General features: G+C 44.0%; 1 protein-coding gene across 5 annotated transcripts in view; it reads left to right on the top strand.

Annotated features, from left to right (window-relative positions):
• The window catches only part of LAMA3 (laminin subunit alpha 3), a 263,581-nt gene that overhangs the window by 148,001 nt on the left and 93,662 nt on the right, over window positions 1–21,918 (top strand). For 2 of the 5 annotated variants that reach the window (XM_059140351.1, XM_059140352.1), the window contains 9 exons: window positions 2,823–2,983; window positions 6,334–6,442; window positions 8,150–8,247; window positions 9,181–9,322; window positions 11,024–11,150; window positions 11,240–11,379; window positions 12,910–13,025; window positions 14,204–14,415; window positions 15,407–15,611. In XM_059140351.1, coding sequence (XP_058996334.1) covers window positions 2,823–2,983; window positions 6,334–6,442; window positions 8,150–8,247; window positions 9,181–9,322; window positions 11,024–11,150; window positions 11,240–11,379; window positions 12,910–13,025; window positions 14,204–14,415; window positions 15,407–15,611 — 1,310 coding nt within the window. Of the gene's footprint in view, window positions 1–2,739; window positions 2,984–6,333; window positions 6,443–8,149; window positions 8,248–9,180; window positions 9,323–11,023; window positions 11,151–11,239; window positions 11,380–12,898; window positions 13,026–14,203; window positions 14,416–15,406; window positions 15,612–21,918 lie in introns of those variants that run through there. The other 3 variants (XM_059140354.1, XR_009346041.1, XR_009346042.1) reach the window with 3 other exon arrangements.

Raw genomic sequence — 21,918 nt, 5'->3', positions numbered from 1 at the left:
GAATGCTCCTCCCTCCCTTTGGGGCCTGTTCCTCATCCTCCAGCACTCAGCTAAGTTGTTTCTTCAGGAAGTCTCCCTCCTTCCCTAGTCTTCCTGGCCTTCTCAGGCAGCCCCCTGCCCACCTTGTCAGAACATTTGTCATACATGTAATTTCATACTGTGTTGATCTAATAATCTAAGTATTTGACTGAAGTCTGTCTGAGGATAGAGACCAAGTCTGTCTTGTTTCCCATCATATAAGCCCATCAGGGGAGCTGGCATACAGTAGTTGTTTAGTAAGAGCTTGACCAAATCATTTTGAAGACTCATTTTGACATCAGATGTGTTAATCATCCCTTTTAGCTTTGTGTAAGCATCAGATTTGATATGCCCACCTTTTATGTCTTTATCTTGAAACACTCATAACTAGGTAAGGGCAGTTCTATGCCATAAAACCAAAAGGAACCTTCCGGCTTGACACTGAACTTCCCTTTTACTAGGAATATAGAAATAACTGAAAACAAACAGCAACTAGTAAAATTTCCATTTGCCATCATTTGTCTTTTATCTGAGTTTCTCAAAGCCTACTTTTTTTTTTTTTAAAGATTTTATTTATTTATTTATTTGACAGAGAGAGATCACAAGTAGGCAGAGAGGCAGGCAGAGAGAAGGAAAGGAAGCAGGCTCCCTGCTGGGTAGAGAGCCCGATGTGGGGCTCGACCCCAGAACCCCGAGACCATGACCTGAGCCGAAGGCAGAGGCTTTAACCCACTGAGCCACCCAGGCGCCCCTCAAAGCCTACTTTTACCAACAGATGTATTCAAAAGCCTTCCTACAAGTCTTCCAAAAAGTCAATCTTTAGGACTTAGAGTGGAAAGAACAATAGAAATTTATAATAGAGTGCTGTGATAAAACTGGAAGCCAATAATAACTTCGGGGAGAAAAGTGAATATATCATTGACCTGTATGTGCTTTATGGTGGGTAAAAACAGACAAACTCTTGTCTGGAGATGCCCAGGGGAGAAACGCTGGTAATAACCTCTGAACATGGACCCATATTTCACTCTGTAACAGAGTGGAAAAATGGTGTGGATAATCCACTTTTTTTTTCCCCCTGAGGGAAGTCTTTCTATTATATAAGTGATAGAAAAATCACTGTGGAAAATATTAGTTGTGTGGTTCAGGGCTGTGCAGAGAGAACAGTAAATGTGAATTTCTGAAGGCAAGGGGCAGGAGGATTTTAATTAAGTGGTAAAGCTTGGCTAGGCCTGAGCTTATAGACTGAAGAGAGTTAAACTGTATAGAATGTAGTTTTAATATTGGCTCAGACATTCAATATGCACCTATCCTTTGACTCAGCAATTCTACTCCTAGGAATCTTACAGAAATACTAGCCTAAGGATATGCATATATATATTTTTTCCCATGTAACATATAAAGCTATATGATGATATATACATAGACACATCTATATAAATTATATAATTTATAATATACATATATACACATATAAATTATATATTGCATATAATAAATTATATAATTTATAATAGGTATTTATTATAATATATAAATTACATAATTTATATATACTATAATAGATCATAGTAATATCTCATTATAAACTATATATAATTTATATATTTTATTTATGATTTATTAAATTTATATTATATAAATTATATAATGTATAATAATATATATTATATATCTCTCTAATATATAAATTAGAGGCAACCTAAGTGTCCATCAATTGGGGATTAGTTAAATAAATCACTTTATGATCATACTATATGAAATGGTAGGAAGCCATTAAGAAAATAAAGTTTATCTGCATGTACCTGCTATAAACAGAGAAAATACTATTGAGTAAAAAAAGCAAGTCATGGCAAAAGGCAATAATTACAATTATAATCATCAGTGTTTATTTAGTATTTGTGACATGCCACATACATTTCTGAGAGTTCTTCCCATATTACTTCATTTAATCCTCATGATAATCTTAAAAGGTGGATACTATTGTTATCTTCATTTGTACACTGGAGAATACTGGGGCATATAGACATTAAGTAACTTGTTCACAGTCACGCAGCTGGAGGCAGTATGATTCCAGACTCCAAGCTCCTAACAAGGCATGGGCATTTTTTTTTGTTTTTGGGTGAAAGGCCAGATAGTAAATATTTTTGGCTTTGAGAGTCATATGGACTCTGTCAGAGCTACTTGGCTCTGCTGGGATGTACAAAAGCATCCATGATTGCCTATTATAAGCAGTATTTCTTTTAAAAAAAGAAAAGTACATGCATGTGCATTTACAGACATGGACAATGGTTTGGAAGTACGAAAACCAAATTGTTATTAGCTGTCATCCCAGAAGTGGGGTGCATGTATCTCTTCTCATTATCTGCAACCACAAAGTTTTAAGTTCATTTTTTAAATTGAAGAACAGCAAAAGAGCCTGAAGGCAGACTTCCATTCCTTTTAACATCTGCTGGAGATACCTTTTTACCTCAAGTTTTAGAGTGTCTTTTGCCTTAAGAAACAAGGCAAATATATACGTGAAAGAGTAGAAGCCCCTATAAGTAGGGTTGCCAGATTTAGAAAATAAAGATACAAATGCCCCATTCAATTTAACGTGCAAACAATAATTACGTGTATTGTGTATCTGCATTTCAAATTTAGTGGCACATCCTGTATTTTATCTGGCATTCCTACCTAGAAGACCACGTTTCTTACAATGATGACCTATGACACTACTTCCAGGTGTCTGCTCAGCCCTGGTTTCACTGTTGCTATGTAAACGCGTCCAGTGCATTTCACATCCACGTGCTCGGGCTCTCTGACAGGTGGAGCTGCACCTGCGGCTTCGGGTACCGCACGTCGGCAACTACGTGGTCGTGCTCCAGTATTCCACGGAAGTAGACCAGTTGTCCGTTGTTGATGTGCACATGGAGAGCCCGGGGTCTGTCCTGGCAGGCCAGGTGAACATCTACAGCTGCAAGTACAGGTAACCAATCCTGTCCTGGGGGATTCCTTTGTCCTGGAATGATCTGGAGGTCAGCCTTGGGAACTCTGGTTTTTATCTGGATTGGGAAGTTGTTTCCTTTTTGAGGCCGATCTTGAAGCCAAGCAGGAGACTATGCTCTCAGGTTTCACCCCCAGTGTGGTATTGGGTTGCTTCTCTGTGGACAGCTTGAAAACGTTGTATCTTCTTGAAAAGCTGTGTGTTCCGCTCTGTGTGTTGTGCTCGCTACTTTGGCTCAGATTCCTATGGAGCCACCACAGTCCTGGGCGGTGCAGGGAGCTCAGTGCTCTTGCCTCAAATGCTGGGTAGAGCACAGGGGCGCACAGGAAAGAGGAAAGACTCTATCACAACTGCCTTCACAACACACTGTGCAGAAACTGGGAATAATTAATGTTTGATGATCATCAGGTGAAAAATAATTAACCAAAGATTTAAAAATTCACCCTGATTTAGTTACTCTCTTCCAAGAACTTTGACAAAGATTTATTAAAAATTGTTTTCTTTGCATACTATTTCAAGATCCATGCAAATGCCCATAATATGCTTTATTTTTAAAAAATATTTTATTTATTTATTTGACAGATCACAAGTAGGCAGAGAGGCAGGCAGAGAGAGAGGAGGAAGCGGACTCCCCATGGAGCAGAGAGCCCCATGTGGGACTCGACCCTGGGATCATGACCTGAGCTGAAGACAGAGGCTTTAACCCACTGAGCCACCCAGGTGCCCCCATAATATGCTTTAATTAAAGAATCTGTGCAAGGGGTGCTTTCAACATGAAATTAATTTTATAATAAATGGCTCCAGGAGTCAATCTCTTCAGACAGCAAGTGGGGAACTCCAGTGAACCCACCCAGTTCTTGGCCAAGGCCTTACACATTTTGTTTCCATGACTTGCCTATGGCTTTTTGTCAAACTCCGAATGACCTGATGTAGTTGGACATTTTTCCCTGTTTTGCAAATCAAAGAAGTTATGAAAAGAGTTACTTTTAGAAGCTCAGAATGGAAACTTTTATGAGACTTAATGAAATGGTTATTGAATTAACATCATGCTCTTAGAGACCCTAAAAAGGAAACTGTGAGGGCTTCTTTTAAGAATCTTTAAAAAAAAATCTAGTCAGCTCTTCTCTCTGACACATACACACACACATATATATTTGGATTTTTAATGGTGCAAAAAATTTCCCCAGAATATTCTGTCATTATCTGAAAATGTTAGTTTCATCTGTGGATGACATAAGCAACCACTGGAATGTACACTCCCAGGCAAGTGGGTCACCTCACCATCTGAGTCCTGGAGATTTTTGGCCACAGGGCTGGGGCAGGGCCTCTCCAGGTCCTGTGCACCCTCTGGTTCAGCCCTCTGACTCCTTCCACCTTCCAAATTATGTCGCTTGATCCATTCTCCACAGGATACAAGGTGGTGATGGCTAAGGGCCCAGGAGGAAACACTCTTAATGTCCCTGGTGGCTCTCTGACCCATCTCAGAAGAGGCTGAGAATATCTAGACCAAGCAGAGGAGTGGTTTCAAAGCTAAAGAAAGAAAGGGCACTGTTCCAGAATTCCATAAGCCATAAGCCTGGTTTCATGACGTCTGTCCGAATGGCATTTGGGGCAAACAACTGTGCAGTATTCTGGAGATCACTTTGACTCTGGACATGACAGCACCAAGTTCTTCTTTACCGGGGACATTAGAATACCAAGACAGGGTTGTATTAGACTAGGACTCCCTTTTATTGTATTTAACTATATCCAGGAATGTCCATGATATGGTTTCACTAGTCTAAAATATTTCCTCCGTCTCTACTTTGGCTGTCATGTGGACAAGTAAACATGAACAGGCTGTAAGTACCATGGTCCAAAAATGTGGTGCAATTGGAAAATATTTGACCCATCAAAGCCTATTTCAAATGACAGGCCCTTTCAACATTGCAGCTTCTCCTGCTGAGGGTTGAATCTTTCCCAGCATTTTTTGAGTGAGTTCTAATGGAGTTATATTAAAAAATATCCCAACAGAAGAGTAGTGGTGCTAATTAAAGTACCACTTTCAAAACAGTGTTGTGATTTAAATCTGATCGCCCTTCTGTGAGAGAAGTTCACTCGGATTAATTCAATCCAGTTATTATCATTAGTCTATTCTTAGTAAGAATTTTAAAAGGATATGGATAAAACTAAATCCAAGTCAATCACCTAATATATTTAACTCCCAGGATTGTGCTCGAACCAAAAGGAATGCATTTTAATTTCATGCGGACACACACAAACACACACACACACACACACACACACACACACACAAGTGCTCAAAAGGAAAAAGAAAACAGCTGTTCTTTGAGTTTCTAACTATGGCTTTTTATAATACTATCTCATTTTAATCCTTACCCAAAAGACATTGCATAAATTATTTCAAATATTTCCCAGAGATGGCCATTTCTTTTAGTTTGCCTCCAAACTAGTTTCCAAATTGCATTTACAGACAGAAAAGTGGCTATCGAATATGAAGTCAGAAACATTCCTCCAAAAATACTTCTTCAGTGGGTTTTACCATTAGAGTCTATTCTTTGGTTTCAAACCGCGAACTTTTAAATGTTCCTGACCTCCGTATTTCACCTGGTGGGGTAGAAAGAAGGAGTGCAGCTGATGCAATGAGGAAGGAAGCACGAGAGGAACAGACTGAGCTTCCAATGGCAAATTCTGGTTAGTCATGACTGGAGTGAGGCCAGCCCCAACGCTGACGGGGTGTGGGATATCGTCAGTCGTTGTGAGGCTGATAGACAACTTTAGTCACCAACAGTACTAAGAATATTGATAAGTCTCCATGAAGGTTGTATCTTGGAGATCAGATATTATTATTATTTTTTTTTTATGTATTTGAGAGAGAGAGAGTAAGAGAGAGCAAGAGAGGGTAGAAGGTCAGAGGGAACAGCAGACTCCCTGCAGAGCTGGGAGCCCGATGCGGGACTCAATCCCCGGACTCCAGGGTTATCACCTGAGCTGAAGACAGTCACTTAACCAACTGAGCCACGCAGGCACCCAAGATCAGACATTATTGACCCTGGGGCTTTTTCTCCCAATGACTAGACCAAGTATTGCATAAAGCTGGGTGGAAAAAGTGAAGCAAGGCCTTTAGCCCTGAGATGAGCCACAGTCAGAAGGGTCTTTTTCTTGTATTGATTGTGGACTGCATCTCTCTAGAATGCATTGTGTCAGAAAATGCACTGTCAGTGACCTAGTTATAAACAGGAGAAACAGAAGAGCCATCAGCTACCCCGTAGGGAGGCACAAGGTCAGGGAGACCAGAGGAGTCAAGCTAAGAACACTCTGTCCTCTCACAGTGTCCTCTGCCGGAGTGTCGTGACTGATGGCAGGAGTCGCCTCGCCGTCTATGAGCTGTTGGCAGATGCGGGCATTCGGCTCAGAGCACGCAGGGCCCGATTCCTTCTGGTAACGCTGTCTGTTTTGCCCTTTGAATTTTAGAAGCATTTTGGTGATATCTCTATATTTTAAAACTTAGAGAAATTTTGGTGGGGTTTGTATTCCACCTATAAAGTGAATATGTTAAGAGTTGCTAGTTTTATGATGTGTTTTATTTGCATCTAGAACTCTGTTTTGCCTCTTCATTTGAGCCTTTTTTTATAGCACTGGTAAAGTTTGCTTGTCAAGTTTGAACACAGCTCACAAAACTCTATTTCATGAATGTTTATTCATTGTTACTATTATGAATGAAATCTCTTTTGTCATTATAGTTCCTAGTTTGTTTTATGCTGGTGTATAGAAATGCCATTATTTACTGTTTATTTTCTTGCCCGTTTTACTATTTAATCATGTCTATTAGTTTTTTGGCAAATTCCTTCAGAATTTTCAATGTTGCAACTACCTGGTATTTCCTTTCCAAAATATTGTAACTCTATCTCAAAAAACACATTATTCAGTTAATTAGATATATACAATTAAGAGTTAAAAATACTAAGTTTGGCAGGTTAGATACCTTCATGCCTCCCTTTTAATAGCGCAACTTAAATATTAAGAATTATGATAAACACAGGCAGTGGGACTGGGTTAAGAAAGGATGGCCAGATTTCTAATAAATGCCTCAAAGAATAGAAGATAATCTAAGTATGAAGCAACTTTCTGTCACTGCTGATATTAAGCACAAATCACACTCTGCGAAATGCTAGGCCAGCATGTTCTAATGTGTTTTTAAATATTCATGCTGGACAATATTAAAAACTTTGAGCCTTCTCTTCAGAATTATCTGGAATTGAGTTTTTAGAAGTTATTACATAAATTATATGATAGCTTAAGGCTTTCTTTTTAAAATTGTGACTATCTTTTTAAACATAACAATCTGAGCAAATCTAACCTCTTCATCTTTGGGAATTATAACAGGGCTGAGTCTTCATCTTTTAAGCATAAGTTTGCCCTTATTGCAATAGTCTGATGTCATTTGGACATCTAACTAGGATATAAGCTCCATGAGAGCAGGGGTATTCACCATCCTGGTCTTCTAGGATCCCTTAGTCTCAGTGCCTGGCCTATAGTAGGTGTTCAATAAAAAGTTTTGTTGTTACTGAATAGGTTTGTGATCGAGTTGATAATACAGTTTGGATTAAAATAAAATGTAGTGATAAGTTGATAACTGAGTCTCTTGTGTGACTCAGAAACTAGTTCTGGAGACACTTCCCTTAATGAAGTTCAAATGTGCCTGAGAATCAGGTCATTCTCTATTCAGAAAGATTGTTTATAGCAGGAGTTACAGACAACAGGCTCTGAACAGCAGGCTCCCTAGCTGCCTGCCACCTCCGCCTCTTCCTGCCAATGGGTCTGAAAAGCCAGCATCAGCCCAGGGCAGGAGAGGAAAACAGGCACCTGAAGTCACAGACAAAGAGTTGTTTTTGAACGTCATAATTTCATTTATTCATGTGACTATCCCAAGAACATTCGGGCAGCGATCCTGTGTAATGCTAAAAAGGATAAATCCTTATGCACATAAGGATGCCATAGGGAGTGCCATTCTGCAGTTTTTTTCTACTTTAAAATAACAATTGTAATTTCTTTACTTAACGGCTTTTTAAAGAATATGTTTGACCGTTACCGTTGACTTTGCTGATAACCGTGATGTTACCTTTTTGCACTGTATTTGCTCAACAGCATCAAATTTGTATCATACCCATTGAAGAATTCTCAACTGAATATTTGAGACCTGAAGTCAAATGCATTGCCAGTTACGGGGGTTATGTTAATCAAAGGTAATGGGTGTCCTTTCCTTTCTTCCTTGTTTGTGCTCTGAGTGGTACTACAATGCTTGTAAGGCTGTGACTTTATGCTTAACTTCAGAAGGGATCGTAGGCCAAGGTACTAAAGGCTGATGATGGGTTAAAATAAAAACTGAGCTAAATCACTGCCCCGAGCCATCTTTCCAGAATTCCATTAATGTCAGGAAGCTGATGCTGTAGCCACTGGGCAGAATGGGTAAGCTTTGCCCTCAAGAGAAGTTCCTGCGGGCTGTTCTGAAAACCCGCAAAGACTCACCTTGTTCCAATCCTTTAACCGCAGTGTCTGAGACTCCTCATTTAAAAAACCATGGAAATAATGACCCACCTCACCGCTGTGTTATGAGGATTAGCTGACGATTGATTATTGGGGTTTCAGGAGGGTTTTTTTGTTGTAGATCCAAAAATAATTTGTAGACACAGTCGTAAAATCTTAGGCATATAGTTAAGGCTGTAGAAGCCACCAAGACAGTGACATCTGGCCTAAAAGAAATCTGTGCCTAAGAGAAATGATGTGCACTTGCCTTCTTTGTTTTTATATGATTTTATGGCGACATTTATGTTTAGAAATGAATAATAATGTTTCATGGCATTGACCTCATTTAACATGAATTATAGTTCTTAGAAGGGAAGGTGTCTTAAGTTTCTGTCTGGTTTCTATCACAATTAAGATTTTCTTTCTGCTTTGGCTCATTGCATTGAGTGGGTTTGCCAGAATACACTCGGCAGTTGACTACACTGAGTGTCTTTGTATAAAGATCCCTCCACAGTCCTGTGGTTCTCCCGAGACTAGGTCCTGTCGATGTCGCACAGTCTTGTGCTCACAGTTGCTATTTTCACCAATGGACAGTTCTTCCATTTTTGGTTGTTTTTTAATATTCTTTTTTTCTTTTCTTTTCTTTTTTTCAGTGCCTCTTGTGTTTCTCTGGTCCCTGAAACTCCTCCAACAGCCTTGATTTTGGATGTCCCGAGGGGTGAGCCTTCCCCTTTCCTGCCCCAGGATCCTCTGCCTTCTGCTGATGTTACTGGAGTCATCTTGAAGGCGCCGCAGGTGGGACTCTGCTCAAGTGTGTTGTTTCTGAATTATGGTTCTCAAAGCGTGACCCTTACCAGAAGTATCCACATCACCTGAGAACTTGTTAGACATATATGTTTACAAGTCCACTCCAGAACTACTGAATCAAAAACTCTGGAGGCGGGGCCCAGGAGTCTGTGTTTTAATAAACCTCCCAAGGGATTTGGATGCCCCTGAAGTTTGGGGACATCTGCTCTCAACTGTGGAGAATCCCAGATATGAGGCATCTGGCTATTCCTGTCTATGACTGCCCCATCCTGATGTTCTCTTTTCTTTCTGTGTCTCTATCTACACAGTCATTCAGCAACTTTCCGTGGCCCGTTTTGTGATAGGTCATACTTTCATGGGCTACTGCTGTGTAACATTGTAACAGTGTAACATTGTTGAGATAATCACTTGTCTTCCCAAGGTGGCATATAAGCACTTGCGAAAGCTGCGCTGGCTAATTGATTTTTGCATCCCCAACTATACCAGCAAAATGCTTGGGAGGCAAGAAATTCTCAATAAACATTTATTAATTAATAATCGATAGCATGAAGATGAAATATAGTAAGGGACTGACTGAATTTTTTTCACTATAAACTATGAAATTGCAGGAATTAGCATTTGTCTTGATGATACGGTGTCCTTTCAGTCCTAGAGGATGGCTCATGTCCGTTCCCATTGCATCAAGTTAGAAAATTAACAGGATCTGAGAGAGAAAATTTAATAAGAGCCTCTGTGGGGAAGTCCACCAGATTCATAGGAGGAGATGAACTGAAATCATGACAAAGGAGTTCTAGCTCTGGCTTTGCTCTTAAATTAGAGCATGGCCTTTCTCATATTACTTGCCTTCTTCGAGTCACGGTTCTTGTCAGAAAGATGAGGATAATCTTTTATTGCTGCTGTTTTTCTTTTTCCTTTTCTTTTTCTTTCTTCTTCTTCTTCTTCTTCTTTTTTTTTTTTTTTTTTTTTTTTTTTGAGCATTTGAAAAGACATATCTCACAGTAAAGTTTCCTAGAAAGAGCAGGGCTCACACTCAAGCTTGAGCAAAAGTGGGGGCACAACTCTGGTTTTCACTGTGGTTGGGCAGGGGTGAGGGAAGGTGGAGGAGGGCAAGAGGAGGACCCCCTTCCCATGGGCTAGAATTAGTGTGGCTTGAACTTCCTCCCTGTGCCAACGGATGGGCTCCTGGGCCTTCTTACTGGCTTGTGCAGGTGTGGGGCAGAAGATTAAAGACGATCGATGGGGCTTGAAACCTGTCAGTCAAACATCCAAAATGGAGTCTGACTCTTTCTCTCTTGGTTATTCCAAGTGATATATAAGTGCTGGGAACACTCTGGGAACAGCCTTTTGGCAAACGTTATGCATTTCTGTTGGGCATGTACCTAAGAGTACAATTGCTCAGTGACATGTCTGACTTTGGTAAAAGCTGCCAGACAGTTTACCGAAATGATTGTACCAAATTACACTCCCTCCAGCATCATTAACGGCTGACCACAGTGTTGGTTCATCTGAGCTGCGGGTCATTGGTTTGTTTCCAGTATTTCTGATTACAAAAGAGTGTCACTGTAAACATTCAAGGGAAAGTGTTCATTTCACTTGGGGAAATATCTAGAGGGTTTTTGTTTTCAAACTCTAAATGTTCATAGCTCTGCAACTTGAGAAGTTTTCCTTATCCTCTTTTTTTCTACCCAGAACCAAGTGACCCTGCGAGGACTTGTACCACGCCTAGGCCGATATGTCATTGTCATCCACTTTTATCAACCAGCACACCCAGCATTTCCCACACAGGTCTTTGTGGATGGAGGGCGGCCGTGGCCGGGTGAGTGTCAGGGAGCAGGGGCCATAGCTGCGAGCCGGGCTGGGCCTCCCGGGACCATGACAGGAGCTCCTGTCTGGCTCTGCCTGCAGGTGTCTTCCGTGCCTCTTTTTGCCCGCACGTGCTTGGCTGCCGGGACCAAGTCATTGCTGAAGATCAAGTTGAGTTGGACATCTCCAAGCAAGAGGTGGCTGTGACCGTGAAGGTTCCAGAAGGAAAGTCCCTAGTATTGGTATGGTCTGCTCCTCCCTCAGCTTGCTCTTCATGTGCTTGCTTTGGTCAGCTGTTCTGGGTGCCTGTTTGGCTCGTGACAATAATTCTTCCAAGGAATTGAAGTCTTATAGAAAAATGTTTAAATTTCATAGCTACCTTTAGCAAAAAAAAAAGCAGGTGACAATTAAGGTCAAGGGAAATTGGAATAATGGGTAAGTGAATAAGAAGGAGAAACTCCCTGGTAGGAAGCTCTGGTGAACAAGGGTCTCGCTCTGCTTCAGCCCCTCTTCGCTCCTCACCTGACTGGTCTCTTTCTAAAGCATTTACTCTTCCTTTGCTCTTAAAACTTTCCTTTTTGGACTTCCGTAGCTGCTTTCTCTCATTCTGTTCCCCCTTTTCTCTAGTGCTTCTTCACTGATTTCTTTTTCCTTTTGTCCACATATGATGGCGTTCCCTCGGGTGTGACCCTGAGCCCCCTTATTCTGTCATTTCTCTTTGGATAACATCCTCTGTACCCTCTGGTTCTGTTCTCTCTTGTGGTGGGAATGACACCACATTGCTGAGTTCATCTCTGATATTTTCTGAGCTCTGGAACCACTATGGGATCATTTAATGCATATCTGCCCAGCTAGGACCCTCATGAGACCCTCAAACATGAGCCTGTTACCTGCACAAGGTATCCCCTACCCTGTTTGTTACCTTGATTAATGGAATCATGGTCACTCGATGCCAGTAAAGCCTGTCAGGGAAACAGGTAGCATTGTCCAAGCCCTGCTGTGTGACCCTCTAGTTTCTTGCTCATGCTTCATTCTCTCTCCGAGGAGGCCATATTCCTAGGGACAGAGGCCTGACTTTATGTATTTTGTATCTCTTGTGCCTAGGATACTACCTGGCACACAGTGCTTGGCAAATGCTTACTGATTGAATAACATGAGAGCATTGAGCTCTCTGTAAGCTGTGTGTTGGTGACTCATTGACAAAGACATTTGAAATTTCCTATAGCATTTGTTACTGGAAGAGTCTGATTGAAACAGGCACAGAGAACTGAGCAGTACTTTTAAAGACTAGGGATGCAGTTATTCATAACAGAGTATCTGACAGGATGTAAGCTTCAAGGCAAGCCATGACGTGAGTTTCCCCCATTGGTCCCACCATTTTGGTTTGTTCACCTTTAAAAATACAAAATGTGACCTGTGGTGATCCAGGGTCACCCCAGGCATAGATCACATGGGGCCCTGGCCCTCTAATAGGCCCCTGATTACCCCTTAGATGTCCTGTCCCCACTGAGCACTTGAGGCTGCAGCTTCTCTGAGCAGGTGCTCCAAGGGGTCTGCCCCAGCACACGCCATTTCTAACAGAGGAATGTGGGTTGAACCTTTAACACTGGCTTAGGGGAGTTCTTGGGATTCTTTTCTCGTAAGACCTGTTTCGTGTGGTCTTGGGCTTTACAACAGAGAACACTGCTCATAGTGAAGGGAAAGTACAATGAATAGCCATAGGTGTGCCCTGCTGTTGGAAATCCAAAGCCATGCTGACAGGTTTCCTTTAGGTCCGTGTTCTAGTGGTGCCTGCCGAGGATTACGACTACCAAATACTTCACAAAAAATCAGTGGACAAGTCATTTGAGTTTATCAACAGTTGTGGAAGAAACAGTTTTTATATTGAGTAAGTATCACTTTGTGGAGCTTCCTCAGGTTCTCCCACATTCACACTCAGAGTGAGACCCAAGGTGGGGCTGGCTTCCAGGTCTATCTTCTTCCTCCTGGGACCCACCCACGGGGGTGGCAATGCATTCTGAGTCTGGGGAGGGAGATGCTTTTCCTCTGCATACACCATCCTACCCCAGACCTTGTGCTGCCCATTTGGGCAAGATTACTGTTCTCAGCTTCGATCCCGCCAGATGTTCACCCTCCAAGCTGGGATTCATGTGTTGCCTAGGTGTTTCTTGGCCTCTTTGCTGCATCCTGTTGTCCAACTCAGGTTCCTAAAAGTCTCATGTGGGGTGCCTTCCACCCGGAAGCACATCAGCCTGGATTCTCCCTCTCCTTTGCCATCTGATTGAGTGGGGAGTATCACAGAAAGGCGGACCTCCCTGTCCCCTCACCCTGGATCCTTGAATGCCAAGAGCTAAGGACAGTCCTGAGTACGGGCTCCTGCTCTTCTCTTCTGGAGACCCACCCTGCCCTCTTGCAGGTTTCCTAAGGGGTCCAGGAGCTCCAGGGGACACCAGGGTGGGGGGCAGAAGTCTCCTGCACTGAAAATATTAAGAGTAAAGCATCTGAAGTCCAACAGCTATGGATTTGAATGTCTGCTTGGCCACTCGGTAGCTCTGAAGCCTTGGACATGTTACTTAACTTCTAGAAGGCTTATCTATGAGATGAGGCTTAGACCTAACTTGTTGGGTGGTTGTGAGGTTAAGTGAGATGTAGGCAAAACTTCTAGCACAACAACATTCAATAAAAGTAGACACTTTGCCACTGCCTCCTCCCATTGTTATTATTATTGGTGCATACACTGCTAGGTATAATTTTTTTGTAACTGCTTTATTGAGATGTAATTCACATACCATAGAATTCATCCTATAGGTGAATTTTCACCCTTCTATTTCAGCCACCAAAAGTTCCCACCCACCGGTCCTGGGATGTGTTCTGGAGTGGATGGGTAGAAGGAAGGCTGGCTGTCACTGGCTGTGAATCCAGGGGTAGGGTAGTCTCTCATTTCTTCCCAGACTTCACAGCCAGAGCCCCTTCCCCAAAACACCAGTTGGCAGAGCAAGTGGGAAGGAGAAGGTTGGGATTTATCCCCTCCCGGGATAATGCCTTGAGCTGTTTTTGTCTTCACAGCCCCCAGACAGCCTCTGGATTCTGTAAGAACTCCGCCAGGTCCCTGGTGGCCCTCTACCACAAAGGAGCACTGCCTTGTGAGTGCCACCCCACCGGGTCCATTGGCCATCACTGCAGCCCAGAGGGTGGGCAGTGCCCGTGCCGGCCCAGTGTCATTGGGCGGCAGTGTACCCGCTGTCGAACGGGCTACTATGGATTTCCACATTGCAAACGTAAGTGCACATCGGGGGCATCCAAGGTTGTCTCTGATCCCAGTTGGCTGCCGCTCATCTAGGGCAGGCCTTCTTGAATTTCACTCTGCTGGACACTCACCTGGGGATCTTGTGAAAATGCAGGTTCTGACTCTAGAGTGCTTGGTGGGGGCCTCAGAGTCTGCATTTCTCTTACGCACTCAGATGATGCCCATGCCAGGGGTCCATGGAGTACAGTCTGAGTAGGTAGGTTCTAGAAGATAAACATTTGTGTTTACCATGCTATGTGACTCAAGTGCTTGGCAAAACAGGTGAGTTTAAAGAACCTTAAGCATCAAACTATTAGCCCCATCCCTCTTCCTCGGGGAAGCCCCTTCAATTTTTCCAGCCTAACCAAAACTCAGTTGAAAAAGGAGGAGAGCCAAGGTCACAGGCACCTAGTGGTTTCTGAATGGGAAGCCTGGGGACCTTTATCGAAGACCCATCCTATGGCCTGAGACACAGGGTCAGTACATGCCATGGGGTGGCAGTGAGGGGTACGTGTGTGGTGCAAACACAGTCTTCACCTGGAGACCAGCCCTTGCCTAACGAGGGTCCTGCTGCTGCTTTATGCCCTGACCTAGAGCTCCATCACGCTAAGGTGACATGGAGCCCCTTCAGGGAGCCCGTATGGAGAGGCCCCCCTGACAGATGAGAGGTGTCTCATTAGAATGGCGTGTAACTATGGCTGGGTGAGTTCCTTGAAGCTCCTGTCTTGGTGCCAGTGGGTCCAGCTGCGGTGTCAGTCAACGTTCTCACACTATGGGTGCTGTGAGCATTTGGTATAGTTGGTCCGGACCCCAAGAAAGATACCTTTCAGATCAGCTGCACTCAATAATGCCATAATGAAGAAAAAGCAAGACGTTTCGCCCAGGTCCCTTGGAAACTTCTGGAAATGCTGGCAGTGGGTGAAATCTGCTAGAGGCCAGGTGGCATCTCTCCCTTACACTGTGTCTCTTTATTCTCTGGCCAGCTTGCAACTGTGGCCCACGCCTCTGTGAAGAGATGACAGGGAAGTGCCTCTGCCCTCCCCGCACTGTCAGGCCCCAGTGTAAGACGTGTGACGTGCATTCCTTCAGCTTCCATCCCCTGGCGGGCTGTGAAGGTTGCAACTGTTCCAGGAGAGGCTCAGTTGGGGTCACCACCCCAGAGTGCGACAGGGACCACGGGCAGTGCAGGTGAGCCTGGGGGATTAACCTGTTAGGTCCTTTTATGGGAAGGGAAGGTGTCCTCTGCACATTCCAGTCACCATTCCTTCCCGTGTCTCACAGGTCCAAAGATGGCACCGTGCTCACCTCAGGGTGGAGCTCCCCACCCTGGACGGGCTGTCGTGTGTGGGGTAACTGGGCCCCTCAGGCTCAGGGTAGCCTGGCAGAGCCCAGGCAAGTGGATGCCAGGCACCTGAGGCCATAAACTTCCTTCCCAGACTCTGTAGCATTGTTCTCGGGGTGTCCGATATATATGCATAATTAAGTTTTCCTTTCTTCTACTGTGTCACTGTGTGGCGAGCACCTATCCATTGGTATTTAGGTTTGGGATCCAAGTCTTCATTCGAGGGTAAGCTGGCGTTTTTGTTGAGGACAGTGTGTGACAAAGTCCAAGGGCCTCAGGCCTGCTGCCCTCAGACAGGCAAACTCAAATAGGTGCTAGGGCCTTGGCGGGGGATGGGGGGGCAGGCGAGGGAGGAAGGTAGACACTGGAGAGCCTGACCTGAGAGTGAGGCTGCCCTTGAGACTGACTGAGAGGCCCCGTGCACGACTGGTAAGGGGCAGTGGCAAACGTCAGCTCCCACAAACACTGCGTTGCTAAGAGCTTTGGCTCCGTGGGTTGAGCTCTGTGTCGGGAGCTAGAGGCCAGTGCCATGTGATTGCAGGTACTGAACCCGATCTCAGCAGGACTGGGGAATGGCCCCAGGGGATGCCAGATGGATCCATTCTTCTAGAAGTGGCTGGAAAGAGTCAGGAGGGGGTTATGGGGGCGGAACACTGAGCTAGAGCTTCCACATCCCTGGTGGTATGGCAGTGTGCAGGAGTGCCTGTAGGGCTCACCGCCCACCCTACGCTCCCCCACCAGTTACTGTCCTCACCTATGGGGAGTAGATGTTTTGGGGTCTGTGCGGGTGATCTGGGTGTGACAGGTGTGGGTGGGTGGGTGGCTGGGGACAGCAGCAGGCATCTGTGACCCCAGCTCAAGGGCGGCTATCTTCATTTCCTGTGGCTGCTGTAACAAATTACCACAAACAGGGTGACTTCAAGCAATAGAAAGTTATTTTCTCATAGTCCTAAAGGCTGAAAACCTGAAATCAAGGTGTTGACAGTGCCGTGCCCTTTCTCAAATCCCTGGGAGAGAATCTGTTCCATGCTTTTCTCTTACCTTCTCGTGTTCCCAGCAATCTTTGGAGTTGCTTGGCTTGTGGACGCGTCACTCTAATCTCTGCTCCGCCGTGACAGGGATGCGCCTGACGTGTCTCAGTCTTTACATGGCGCCCTCCTCTCTGTGTGCACCTCTTCTCATAAGGACACGAGTTGGACTGGATCAGGACCCACCTTAGGCCAGCATGACCTCCTCGTCACTTGATTCTATCTGCAAACACCCTCTTCCTAAATCAGATCACCTTCTCAGAGATTAGAGATTAGACTGGAGATTAGAATTTGAACATATCTTTCTGGGGACCAAGCTCAACTCTCTGTAATGGCGATGATCACTTTTCCTAAGGAAGGACCCTTCCCCACCCTTTAATTGCTGCCCAGGGGCCTCCCAGCCCCTTTGCGCCACAGGAAAGGAAGCAGAGTGACAACGTGAGTCATGAAACATTCCGAGTCTTTCAAACCACAGCTGTGAGCGCGCCCTGAGTCAGCTCCGTTGCTCACCCCACTCAGACTGTGAGCCGACGCCGAAGGCGATTTGCAGGAAGGATTTTGAGGTGATGTCCAGAGTTGTTTCATCACCACAAGTTCACATACACTAGGTTCTGTTCCGTCCATTGCTTAAGCTATTCTCTGAACGGAAGTCAGGCTCTTAGTTCATTACTGGAGATCCAACACTGGGTCTGGAAGGCTGCCATGGGCCCATGGAAACCTCTAGCTTATTCTCGAGGACAGTGACACCTGGGCCCATAGCACAGATGTGCAGGAGTGCGTAAGCTCAGAGCTGCACCGGGCCGAGGGGATGCTCATAGGCTCCTGGCTGCAGAGGCGGGAGGAGCTCGGGAAGCGAAGAGACCCTGTCTGTGCCCATCTTGATGTAATCAACTTTACAGAAAGGAGAGAGAAAGACAAAATGTGTGTGATCCTGTGACTTTGTGGCTGACCGAGGTTTGTCTCCCCCGGGAAAATTGCCTCCATTCCCTCTCTTTGAACCCTTGGTCTAAAACAGTAGCTGGACAAATACCAGAATCTCATAGATTTGGTCAATCACACCGCCACACAGCCTCAGTTCAGCGGGGCTGTGTGGTATTCCTCTCGACATCTCCTCTCCTGACCTTTTCATTCCACAGAACTGTCTTTTTTCCTTCTGTTCTTTCAGTGGTGGGTCTCACTTTCTGTCTGGAGGCTAATAGCCCCACTATGATTTCCATTTTGTTCTTTTCTATCTGTACCAGAGCCTTCCTCCCTCAAATAGGGAATGTACACTATTATTTGCCATCACTCCCTTACCACTGACCTCTCCCTTTTCATGTTCCCAGAGATGCCAGTCTCCCTTTCTGGAAAACCAGAACTCTCTTAGAGACAGCCCACTGGTAGCCAGTCATAAACATTTGACACCAGAGCTCCAGCATATTTGTGAATAAAATGTGTGGCTCTCAATGGAAACATCCACAAGGATAAGGAGGATGGAATATTTCTCTCCAGGAAGCCAAGACGGCAACACCAACAAGGTCCGCCATCTTGGGTTTAAAAAGGCGATCAAGGGAGAGTTAGAACAACAGTTGAAAGACAGTCAGTCAAGCGGTCTGTTGCTGTTGAAACATGTCAGCAGTACCCCTGTCTAAAACACACACAAACAGGCGGCTCCTGGGTGGCTCAGTCAGTTGAGCATCGGCTTTTTTTTTTTTTTTTAAGGATTTTATTTATTTATTTGACAGACAGAGATCACAAGTAGGCAGAGAGAGAGAGGGAAGCAGGCTTCCTCCTGAGCAGAGAGCCCAATGCATGGTTCAATCCCAGGACCCTGGGATCCTGACCTGCGCTAAAGGTAGAGGCTTAACCCACAGAGCCACCCAGGTGCCCCAAGCATCTGCCTTTGACTAGGGTCATGATCTCAGGTTCTGGGATCGAGCCCTGCATCATACTCCCTGCTCACTGGGGAGTCCACTTCTCCCTCTCTTTCTGCCCCTCCCTCTCCTGCTCGTGCACCCCCCCCTCTCAAATAAATAAAATCTTAAAAAAAAAAAAAAAAAAAAAAAAAGGCCAAAAGAACAGGTTCCATTTGAACAGCAGAATAAGCAATGCATCAGTCACCTGGAGGATGAGAAACCCTGGGAAGAGCAGGAGAGGAGGACAAGCAAGCAGGACCAGCAAGTGCGCATGGAAAGGTTATGCGGGCCCGGGAGTCCTGGCAGAGGCTGGAGCGCAGGATTCTGTAGTGGCCCAACCACATCTGCCATGAAGCAACTTAAAGCCCTAAATACTGAAAACATTACAGCACTCCCATATATAATTAAAAGAAACACAAAGCCATAAAAATAAGGGCAAGGCAGACCAGCAGAGCGCTGTTTTTCTGTAACGTCTACTTCGGTTTTTCTTTTACAAGCAGAACATACAAGTGAAGAGCTTGGGGCTGGAATGGAAGTTTGGGACTTGGTTAGAGTGAGGAGGACCCCCAGGAGGAGGCATGGACACACAGGAGGAAACAGCTGCTGTGCGTTCTGTGGGGGTACCTTCCTTTAACTGTGGGAAGCAGAGAAGCCGAGGAGATGGAGACACAGTTTTCAAGCAGGGGATAGAGAGGAATTCTCTGTCTGAGAAATAATGGGAGAGTTTTAAGAGGGAGTAACTGGTCAACAGAATAAGTTGCTGCAGACACAACCTCACCCGTGGTTTCCAAATGCTGTTGCCACAGAAAAGGGAAATCAAGAATGCATTAAAGGGCACCTGGGTGGCCCAGTGGGTTAAGCCTCCACCTTCAGCTCAGGTCATGATATCAGGGTCCTGGGATCGAGCCCTGCATCGGGCTCTCTGCTTAGCAGGGAACCTGCTTCCCCCTCTCTCTCTGCCTGCCTCTCTGCCTACTTGTGCTCTCTCTCTGTGTCATATAAATAAACAAAATCTTAAAAAAAAAAAAAAAGCATTGAAAATTTAAAAAATGCATCGAGGCACCATCTGTGATAGATGAATAGGTTTACTGTAGTATCTTAGGTAGAAATTATAAGGGGCATTTAACAAACTTTCACTGGCCAATGACAATTTTTTCCCATTTTTCAAAATTTAAATTCAGTTAGCCAACATGTAGTACATCATTAGTTTTTTGCATAGTGTTCAATGATTCATTAGTTGCATAGAACAATGACAATTTGGTTGACTGGAAAAACCCTAACTCAGGTCCAAGGCATGCTGCACAGTTTTGCTCAAACCTAACGAAACACCAATAGGAATGGAGTCTCATTGGCCTGTATCACACCCAAAGCAAAAGGTGAAATTATTTATCTTGACGTTACCAAAGAGACTGTAATAACCTAGTGGGATGACTTATCTTTCCATGATCAAAGTAGATTTGTCATGAAAGGGCTTTTAACAGATAATCTCAGAAAAATTTTCAGTTTATGATGGCTATAAATCACACAGATTGCTCATGATAATTCCACTGTTGATGCTGAAAAGGCTTTTGATTACCCAAAAGATTATTTCTTTAGAAAATATTAGAAGAAAGAATGTCCCTCTTCCACCACCAAATGAAATTTCCTAATGAAAATGAAGAATGTGTTTGGAGGAACCTAAAGTTCACAGGAAAGAAATGATCAAAGAAACCTGGAACTTGCAACAAGAAGAAAAATACATCCTTTTTCAGTGATAAAACAGACTCTCTTGCAGGTGTACATATTGTCACAGATCACAAAGCTTAAAAATTGGAATTTTCAAATTTTATTTCACTGTTTATAGGTATTCAAGTTTGTCATATTAAAAGAAAATGAAACTATTAAAAATATTAATCTACCTTAAAATAAGTTATAAAAATAATTGTAGCAATCTCTACCTTTTTCAATCTCTACCTTATTAAAACTGGTATAATTTTAGAAGCAATTGGGAATAAATTAGGTTGGAGCCATAAAATTCACCTTTGTCATAAACTAGCTAGAAGACTGAGCAAGTTACTCTGCCTTCCTGGCTATCAGTTTCCTAAGCCATTAAACATTTGGTAAAATTATCTCTACCTTCCTACCTAAATTTAAAATCCTGTTCTATTTCCTCTTCAATCTCTGATTGTAACATGCAAAATATTGCAAAATTATATTGTACAAATGCCAAGAAGTACATTATTTTCTCTGGTGCTAGATCGAGGTCCTAAAGATGCTTATATTGATCAAGATTTTGTTTTTAATAGCAACACTAATTCAATCTGATAGAAAGCCAATGAAAATGTACCTTTGCCTTGCTTTTAATAATGGAAGGTTATGTCATCAGATTCTGTGAACAAACAAAGGGGTTAGAATATCCTCGGAAGATTTTGTCAGTCATTGACAGATACAAAAAGCCAGGCATTACTGTTTTTAAAAACTAGCATGATGCTGACCCCTTTCAGGCTTTTTTTTTTTTTTTTTTTTTTTAAGATTTTATTTATTTATTTGACAGACAGAGATCACAAGTAGGCGGAGAGGCAGGCAGAAAGAGAGAGGGGGAGGCAGGCTCCCTGCTGAGCAGAGAGCCTGATGCAGGGCTTGATCCTAGGACCGGAGATTATGACCTGAGCTGAAGGCAGAGGCTTTAACCCACGGAACCACCCAGGCGCCCCCCTTTCAAGGCTATTTTGAGATCAACTAGAGGAGATGGTGCTCCATCAGGGTCTTTCAGTAAAGCCACGTGTACAAATGTGCATTTTCAGAATAGCAGTAGCAAAAGGAATGCCTTTTGTGGGGGAGGGACCCCTATCTCCACGAATCCCCACAGATTTACTCAATGTTTGTGTTAGATGGAAAAATAAAATACCCAAAAAGGTCGTAGACTTGGCCTTCTTGGGACGAAGTGCTTCCAGCTACAGGCATAGTTCCATCAGCCGTACCAACTTGGAGAAGCAATTCTTTGGATGCACGTTATTGATTAATAGGAACGGTAAATTCCAGGCAGCTGGGAGGTGGACAGGGAACACTGGGCCTTGGTGGTGAACAGGGTGGACGGGGTCCTGCCACAGGGATAGAGCTCAGAATTCTTACCTCCATTTTCTTTGTCTTCCTTCATCTTCTGTAGCACCAGTGTCTTTCTCCACGTCTCTCTGAATGATCACTCTGTGGCTTTGTCCCTGGTTCCATCTCCTGCAGACAGAGAAGATGTG

The sequence above is a fragment of the Mustela lutreola genome, chromosome 11 (assembly GCF_030435805.1).
Source record: "Mustela lutreola isolate mMusLut2 chromosome 11, mMusLut2.pri, whole genome shotgun sequence".
NCBI classification, from domain to species: Eukaryota; Metazoa; Chordata; class Mammalia; order Carnivora; family Mustelidae; genus Mustela; species Mustela lutreola.
This window is presented reverse-complemented; position numbering and strand designations above follow the sequence as displayed.